The sequence below is a fragment of the Centruroides sculpturatus genome, unplaced genomic scaffold (assembly GCF_000671375.1).
Source record: "Centruroides sculpturatus isolate CEXI.00-Female unplaced genomic scaffold, Cexi_2.0 scaffold104, whole genome shotgun sequence".
In the NCBI taxonomy this organism is placed as follows: domain Eukaryota; kingdom Metazoa; phylum Arthropoda; class Arachnida; order Scorpiones; family Buthidae; genus Centruroides; species Centruroides sculpturatus.
In genome coordinates this window covers 627,369-636,903 of record NW_019384379.1, presented here as the reverse complement: position 1 = coordinate 636,903, position 9,535 = coordinate 627,369, and the positions used below count along the sequence as shown (strand labels likewise).

General features: G+C 34.0%; 2 protein-coding genes across 2 annotated transcripts in view; both read left to right on the top strand.

The window, feature by feature from the left end:
• LOC111617829 overlaps positions 1 to 1,694 on the top strand; it is a 4,420-nt gene extending 2,726 nt beyond the window's left edge. The window contains exon 2 of the mRNA XM_023359140.1: positions 1,659 to 1,694. Within this exon, the coding sequence (XP_023214908.1) occupies positions 1,659 to 1,694 (36 nt within the window). The remainder of the gene's footprint in view (positions 1 to 1,658) is intronic.
• A 2,992-nt stretch (positions 1,695 to 4,686) lies between these two features.
• LOC111617828 (PAX3- and PAX7-binding protein 1-like) overlaps positions 4,687 to 9,535 on the top strand; it is an 89,403-nt gene continuing 84,554 nt past the window's right edge. Inside the window, exon 1 of the mRNA XM_023359139.1 lies at positions 4,687 to 4,983. Within this exon, the coding sequence (XP_023214907.1) occupies positions 4,761 to 4,983 (223 nt within the window). The 5' untranslated portion in view covers positions 4,687 to 4,760. The remainder of the gene's footprint in view (positions 4,984 to 9,535) is intronic.

The window sequence follows — 9,535 nt, the reverse complement described above, 5'->3', positions numbered from 1 at the left end:
CGGCCCGCCAAATAATTTTTACGGCCCGCGAGTACATTTTACTATGAATAAATTTATGTTACTAAATTATTATTATTAATATTAAAATTATTTTACTACCGTGTTTCCCCGAAAATAAGACAGTGTCTTATATTAATTTTTGCTCTGAAAAATGCGCTAGGTCTTATTTTCAGGGAATGTCTTATTTTTTTCCAGGAAGAAGAATTCACATTTATTATTGAACAAAAAAAATTCCCAAGTCGAACTTAGACGAGAGTGACGTATATCCGGTGTGTCGAACTGTCGCCTTTTTATAGCGTCAACATCGGACTCGCTGACCAATTAGTGCTTACTGAACCGTAGCACTATGCAAATGTCATGTGGTTTATCCAACCTTCTTGGCCCCCGAAACGTTTGTGAAGAAAATATGGCCCGCGGGCTATGATAAGTTGGACAGCGCTGGTTTATAACATCAAAGTTGACGGCAATTTTTCCTCTACAATTTAGCAAAATTGCTGTACGATAATAGGCCTACGGTAACATATAAGTGGACTATCTATGTTCATGCCGTCCTTATCCCGAACAGTTTGTAGATATCTATTCTTTCCGAATGTTCTATATCACATAACAGAAGGCCTTCTGTTCTATTTATAAGGAGATAGCCCGATGTAATAGGCTAAGCACAGGATTCTAAAGAGTGAGGAAATTGTACGGTTTTAGAAGAACTCTATAATTTCTTCACTCCTTAGAAATGAAAAGGACGCCATCGAGAAAAAATAGTGCCTCGCCCGAAACAACTTGAAACGTTAAAAATGTACAAAGCCTTCGGGAAAAGGACTGTAGTTAAGACCGTTTAATAGATACATAAATTTCCTTACAACTATTCAATATGCCAGGCGAAACGTCTATCCAACGGTTGGCAATCACAACAGTTCAAAAAAAACAAAAAAAGGAAAAGTTCGAATGTTCCGGCGATCGTTGGGAGAGAGCGACTGCCTCGGGGCACACACCAGAACTTGCAAAGATGTCCTCCGATGACCAGTTGTACCTGGGCGATTCTTGACGTGACGAGGTGTCGAAACCAAATCCCAAGGCGTTGAAAAAGCCTGCGTTGTTGACTGACGGGAGCACAAAATTCCAGGAGGGGAGCACTACGAACCAAGAACCGCATTTTCAAGGATGAAAACGCGGTTTTACAGATTTTCCAACCGTAGTCGCCCCTCTATTGGCCTCTCATCGTCAGTGGCGTAGCGTGAGTGTCAGCCGCCCGGAGCGGAGGAAAATTTCGCCGCCACTTTTTATTTAGGTATCTCAATTTAAAAGACTAAAATTTATTTTCGTCACAGAATAAGTAATGAAAAATTCCGTGCTCATTTCAATCGGCCGAATCGGTGCGACAAAAATATGAAATAAAATGGTTCAAATTTTTACAAGATATTACCGTATTATTTATTGTGAAATTTTGCCGCCCCCTAAAAGTGCCACCCGGGACGGGCCGCCCCCACTACGCTACGCCACTGCTCATCGTCACATGGTGACAATTCGAAACCCTGCGAAGGGCGCGGGAGAGGTCAAGTTTGCGACCGAACACGACTCTTCTCCGGCCGCGTTTTCCTCGACTTTAATCTAGCTATCGTTTTAAATCTCTTAACAAAAAAATCTTTCATTGTTTATTTCAGATCTTTAATTTAGTTCCTTTGCGTAATGAAACGTGATTCGTTTAAAAAGCCGTTGAATGCGTCCTTTCAGACTCCGTTTGGGACCTCACAATACTTATACAAGTTATTTGGCACAGCTGTAATTTCTTTAATAATTATAACTAAGACATAATTTTTTTTCACTGTATGGTGATGAAATCCTTTTTAAAATAAAAATTGAATAGATAAATTTACATGCCAAAATATAGAGCAGGTATGGCCAACACGTAGACCGCGGTCGACCGGTCGACCGCAAAGGTTTTGAAAGTAGCCCGCGAAGCTAAAGTTGAACAATTTGCTTTCACTTAAATTAATGTTTAAAAATCTTAAAAAGGACAAAAAGGCATATTAATTAACTATTTATAATTTATTTTGTATACTAGTACTTTCTATATATTAACAGGACTTATTATACTGGAAAATTATGGATGCAGATATTTAGTCATACAGTTCAAAAATAATGTTCTTTATTTAATTCACCTGGTAAACTAAATAAAGAACATTATTTTTGAACTGTATGACTAAATATCTGCATCCATAATTTTCCAGTATAATAAGTCCTGTTAATATATAGAAAGTACTAGTATACAAAATAAATTATAAATGATGACTAACTTCCATCTTTCTCAAGCTTCCCTGCATTTTTCATAATACATTTTTAAATAATTTAACTCAACTAGTTATAACTTAGGCATTAACAATGACTATTTCATATAAAATTTAAATAAAACCATAAAATGGCAATAACCAAAGTCGAAGACATTTAAATTTATTAACAGTTTTGGAGCACTCAAGATTTCTTCAGGTATACACGTTTAAAGTTCTAAAATATAACAATTCTAAGAAAAAAACATTACGGAATTTAAATGTCATTAAAACAATAGAANAAACGTGGCGCATTGGACGATTACAAGTGGCGCTTCAGTTAGTTCTGAGCAAAATTGCCAGATTTGGCTTTTTTGCGATTAAGAATATTATATAGAAAAATAAATTTTTTATAGTCTGTCTTGGCAAGTTCATTTGTTGCACAATTCATTACGGTCTATTTTGCAGATAAAATGAGTATTCTCCACTTAGTATATTACAATGTATGCATGTATTTTGAGTCTTGCGATCTTTATTTCCGATCAGTTTACAGGCGTGTAAATGGCCGAAAACATTTATTGTGATTAAAATTATTCCAAGCTGATCTCGTTCTCAGTGCCATTAATTGCGGTGCAGAGTAATCTTCACCAAACGAGACTCTGGCAGCAATAGCACCTTCATGAAGCAATCACCCTCTCGTACAGGAGATCATTGTTGACTACAGTAATACCCCGACTTACGCGAACTCGGAATTACGCTATTTTTAAATCTAATCGATTCGTCTTTTGTTTGAGCGTCACGCAACTCTTGATTACTCACTCCCCCCACACTATTGTTTAGCTTACATATTCGGACATGTCGCGCGGAATCGATACATAGCTCCAATTTATTTTGTGTTATTTATTTCTGTGTTTGTTTGATCTACGGAGATTTGAGAGAGACTATGTTTTGATTTTTTGTAACCGTGAACGAATCAAAAGACGAGATAAGATTAATTAGCTTACATACATCCGACTTGGATTTTACATAAATTGCGAAATATACCCCGACTTACGTGGTTATCGCTCAGTCCCACCTATCGTGTAAGTCCGGGGTATTACTGTATTGTAAATTGGTGCTTCAATAAACTGTCATAAATTAATTAATTCAACTGCGTGATTAAGTTATTCCCAGTGGTGATATTCAGCGGGTTCGCACAGGTTCGGCCGAACCCGTTGTTAACATTTTCAAAGTTTTCCGAACCTTGTTAAACGCATGTAACATTTCTCAGTGGTTTTGTTTCTTTTAAAAAATATATTAAAATACAGTAATACCTCGACTTACGCTACCCCGACTTACGCGAACCCGGAGTTACGCGATTTTCAAATCTCGTCGATTCGTCTTTTGTTTGAGCGCCACGCAACTCTGGATTACTCATTCCCCCACACTATTGTTCGGCTTACATGTTCGGATGTGTCGCGCGGAATCGACACATAGCTACAATTTATTTTGTGTTATTTATTTCTGTGTTTGTTATATCTACGGAGCCTTCAGAGACTCTATGTTGTGATTTCTTGTAACAATGAACGAATCAAAAGACGATATAAGATTAACGAGAACATTTATTAGCTTACATACACCCGACTTGGATTTTACACACATTGAGAAATTATACCCCGACTTACGCGATTATCGCTCGGTCCCACCTATCGCGTAAGTTCGGGGTATTACTGTATACGTATTATACTCTGTAACACTACTAAACTAGAGCCTTCCGACGCATCATTTGAGCGAAAAAAAATTGTTAAGGAAAAATTTTTTGTTAGCGAACCCTTTGTTAAATATCTTGAATATCACCACTGGTTATTCCCCTTTCTTTCCTAAGCGAAGCAGATTTATTCTTATCTCTATTTATCAACCCCTAACATTGAACGTAAGAGTGTATAAAAAGTATTCGAGTTATATGGATCATTTGAACTCGTCTGTCAAAAAATTAGCGCATGGCATGCAAAAAGTTGGCCACCCCTGATATAGGGTGTCCCAAAAAATGTACTTACTCTTTAACTGACCATTACTAATATATTAATTTTGATTTAAGTGTTTAGTAACATAGGTACAAGTTACGCCCTGTGGGCACTAAGAGCACCTTTTAGCAATGACGTTGCTAATACGTAACTCCGGCCGTCTCTTCTATTGGACTGATAAAGAGTGAGTACATTTTTTTGTTACCTAAACACTGTCCCTAAACGAATAACAAATTCAAAACGAAAATATAACTTTTGTAAATAAATTACAAAATAATATTTTTATTCTGATAACATTTACAATACGATAATTATTAATTTAAAACTTATTTTTCAATTAAATCTAGAAAATTTAATAATTTTGCGATATTTGGGCTAATTTCTATTAATGAGTTACGAGGTATCCGCTAGACGAAGTAAAAACCAAACGATAGTTTAGCTATTGAGGAGGAGCGGGAATTGTTTACGAATAAATATAATTTAAAATTTTTATAAAATGTCTCTATTTAAGAAGCCAAATCGTAAATTCAGACAAAGAGTAACACATAGCGATTCGGAAGATGAAGAAATTAATAAAGATAAACTTGATAAAAATGATATAAATGATCAAGAAAAACCTAAGCCTAAAGTCAATCCAAACTTCGGTAAAGAAGAAAATGAAAACACTGATAAAAGCAAGAGAGTTGGAACGAAACTTAGTTTTCATGATGAGGAAGATGGTCAGTATTAATTTACCTTCTTTTTACTTAATAGGAATATCTTTTTAAATCTGTACAGATTGATTATTGAATGTAAACAAATTATAACTGATGATGATAAAAGAAATTTTGGAATTGACTATATTATCATCAGAATACACAAAATACAATATAATTATTATTGGATTATATAGAATAAAATAATTTCTGCAAATGCTGCAACAAATATTTTAAAGGTGTTTGATTACTGTAAAATTCCATGCCCCAAGAATTAATGTGTTTCCTAATGAAGATGCTTTGTTAAAAGACAGTTAAACCATTTCCACTTGAAGTTAGCTGCTGTAGCGAGGTTCACAAGCACTGAAGACAGAAGTTAAGATGGCTGCCACCACAAATTATAAACATATGTATTGTACCCCAAATGAAAATTGTGATGTACAAAAATCAATTTTAAATTGATTATTGGAAAAATTAGAAATGCAGTTTTTCACATAATCTTCTATTTCGACATAATTGTCTTCAGATTTATTAGTAATGGCAAATGCACACATTTTGTTGTTGTGGCAGACATTCACCTAGGTAGCTTCAATGGCAGTATCGTGTTTAACAACTTAGCCCACCCGACTGTGCCAGCTTCAAGTAGCCCACTTGACTGTTTGTGGAGTACTTGATATTATATAGTTTTAGGGGGTGTGAGAGCTCGCCCCACCCGGGCGCTAAGTTGTGAGCACAAGCCTACATGTGAAGCATGGAAGATAGTGGGTAGACTGATATGTGTTAAAAACTGATCTTTGGAGATAAATATCACGCGAAGGGTCAACAATTGTGGAGTGGCGTGATTTATGTAAAAAGTACGAAATAAAACATAAATTTCGCTAAAAAATTAGTGAAAATGACTGTCACTCCAATAACGGGGGTGCTGCTATTGGGGCTACCTAGGTGAACATTTTTCGTTGTTGTTTACATATACAGAACAGCATTTTTACTCAATATCAAATTTTCTTGATTGGCTGCCTCTGATATTTTATAGTTTTGATGACAATTCTCTGTTGTTTGTGACTAAACATTTTTATTTGTACAAAACAATATAATTATACAAAGGATCAAAGCAAAGCATATGCGAAGCAGGTTAATTAAAAGAGGAGTACCTCAAGCCAGTAGCATTTAATGCTATAGGTCAGAGGGAGTGCTCCACTAAATGTAACAAAGGATCAAACAGCTGAGGTGTTTGACCCATTATATAATATTATTATAATGATTTCAGTTTTTTCTTTATAAGATATGATACTACTATTTTCACTTTGTTTTCATTATTATTCATTGTTTACACAAATTGAAATTTTGCTCCTTAGACCAAGCATAGATCAATGTATATTGAAGTATTGTAGGTTGGAGCCATTGATTAAAATCAATGGCTCCAACCTACAGCTGTTAAAACATATATCTGGCCCACATAGTTTGTTTCCACTGACATGTTTATCATTGACATTTGAACATGTCCAGAGCATATAATTTTTTGAAAAATCAACTATAATTAATAAAATATGCAAATGGTTTTTATAAAAACCTATTTAAAGAAAATAGTTTACATTTTTACAAATTTCTACCAGAAGAGAATTTTAGAAGTCTTAAAAAGTTTGCCTGGAAGGTATATTTTATTTTTTTCTTTTATGAATTTTTGCAAATAATCCTTTTTGAAAATGAAATAAATTATATAAAATGAAAATATCAAATATCACTCTGTTCAATGAATGTGTAAAGATTTAAATATTGGATGCCACAAAATTGTTCCCAATTTTGAAAACATTCTTTTGTGAAAACAGTTGCAAATTTCAAATTGATTTATGTCTGTTGTTGTTTAGAAATAAAAAAAATCTTAATCTTACTCTTAATCTTTGACTATATCTTTAATACCAGGCCCCAGATATGTGGCAGATCATGAGGCTCTTTTCAGAAAAAGGTTGGGAGACCTCTGGATTATATATATATATATATATATACTTCAGAGTTGAATATTTGAATGTGTCTTAATGTTATACAGTGAAATCTTCACCATCTCTATACCATCTGGCATGCCTTGTCATTGCTTTTTCATTAGAGATGGCTTCGTCTTGGGAACATAGCAGTTGAAGTGCAAGTCGTGCAACCTTCGGCATGTAGTTTGGCTACTAATGTTCACTCCAGTTGTTCTCCATTGTGCATACTAAGTGTTTAATGTTTTTAAAGTGGTTTTGCATGAAAATCCTTCTCAAGTTTCTCTCATTCTTTGCAGTTGTTGATCGTTTACATCCACATTTCTGGTGTTTTTTAGTTAAAACTTGAACTTGGTTTGCTGTTTACTCTAAAGTACTCTAAAGACTGTTGGCTGCGAGCACTTTACATAATTTGCAATTTCTTTTTGTATTTTTTTTGCTTTGTACAAGGTTATGATAGTATCTTTAGTTCTGTCACTGATGTTGCACTTACACCCCATGTTGTACTGTTATATTGCTCTGTCCAGCAATATGCAAATTTGCATTACAATTTATCTTGAGAAAAGGTTTAATACTTTCTTGTAAAGATACTGGAAAATATATCAATGACTCATAATGAATCCGTGGCAATTCATGTGCACAACATTCTAATGTTTTAAATTGGTGCACAGAACTGTTCTTCGAATCTCAGCATTTGTAAAACCTGATGAAGACCAAATGTTAAAGTCGAAAATGTTTGTTATTTCAATTAAATAGTTTTACTGGATATTCAAAGGTTTTTGTGAGTCATTGGCATTACAATTTAGTTATTTATTGCTGTTTGTCTGGCTGTTTTTGCTAATATTCTAATTTTTTGTCATGTTTGAAAAAGTTTCATACTCTGTGTTGTTCATGAGAAAATATACACTAAACTTTCAGTTAGGTGAATATTCTAATTTTTTTCCTAGGAGTTTTAGGACGTCTATTATATTTATCTCTAAATAATAGATACTCCAAATAACAGAGGCCATCATTCATAACCAACTTTATGAAAACACAATGTCCCACCTTCAATATTCTGAAATAATTAATTACATGCAAAATATTTTAAAATGAAAATGAAGAATTGGTTCATCATCTGATGCCTACAGTCAAAATTCATCATCTGAAAGATGATGAATTTTGACTAAGTCAAATAAAGACTAAGTTAAAACAGGAATAGGGAAGGAGGCTGGTTGTAAAAAGTCAAACAATATTCTTTAGCTGTTAGAAAATGCTAATCCAGTTAAGTTGTCAATCACCATTTATCATTATTCATATTAATGTTGTTAAGCTTCTGTTTTATTGTTGGTATTAAGTTTATGGCACCAAGAAACGATAAACTTTTCCAAAGTTATTCATTCATTTGACAAGAACTGTAGTATAGTAGCAATGAAAAAGAAACTTAAGATCATAAATTATGTCATAAATGCAAGAAAACTGAATATTTTTCCACCCTTCAAAGTGGTCAGCAAATCACCTTCATAACATGATCTTTGAACTTTCACTAAATAAATGCTGCTGTCCTCTTGAATCCTCTTGAAGTAGATGGCAAATCGCCTTCGTAACTTGACATTTAAATGAGATTCAATTAAAACAAGATTTTTACAGCTGAAAAAATAAATAATATATTGTATTATATAATATTATATTGTGATAATAAAATATTTTAATTATATATGCTACATATACTTTTTGGTATATTTACATTCCTAATGCAAATTTGATGTTTTTGTAATCCATCATATTCTTCATCTATAAAAAATAACCACTTAATAAAACCAATAACTGGTATTAAATAATCGTAAAATGAACTGCGAACGTTTTCGGTTCCTTCCCTAGGACCTTTCTCAAGCAGCGATTCGTCTTTAGAATAAATATGAACGAAGACCAGTAAATAGCGATATTCGAAAAATTATTCTTCCAAACAACATTTTAAAAGTCAAAATTCAACGTTAAAGTGAATCATGTGCATTCCCGAATTCCGTAAATAAATTCAATAAAAAATAAAAATAAAAAAATGTTCGGCTTAAAAAGAAAAAAAATTCCTATGCACGATGTTTACACCCTATTTATGAAACGTATTATTAATGCGTATCTTCTTTCTGTAGTAGGGCCTGCCATGCAAGGGATAGAGTAATTTCATCCCTCGAGTTAATAGGTTCAGACATGTTGTATGCCTTGCAGATCTCCATTTGTTCCAACCATTTGATGTGATCCGTAAATTTAGTGGTAATGAGGAGTTTGGCGTTATCAAAGTCTACCGAAATTTCCGGGTCCGAAGCATACGTGGATAACGAAGTAGTAGCCCTGTTGTGAATGATGTCACTTCTGTGTTCCGCCCATCGGACACCAATCGAACGCTTAGTAGCACCAATATAGATAAGTTGTCTCTCAAATCTGTGGTCCACGAGGGGAACAGCGTATACCCCTGGCAGCTTATCCTCCTTAGGTTTATCTTTTTCATTGCGTAAAAGCTTAAACATAGACGGACATCTTCTGAACGACAGTCGTAATCCTTGTTTTTTAGCGATTTTTTGGTATAAGGATACGAGGAAGGGGTTGTATGTGACTATTGTGAT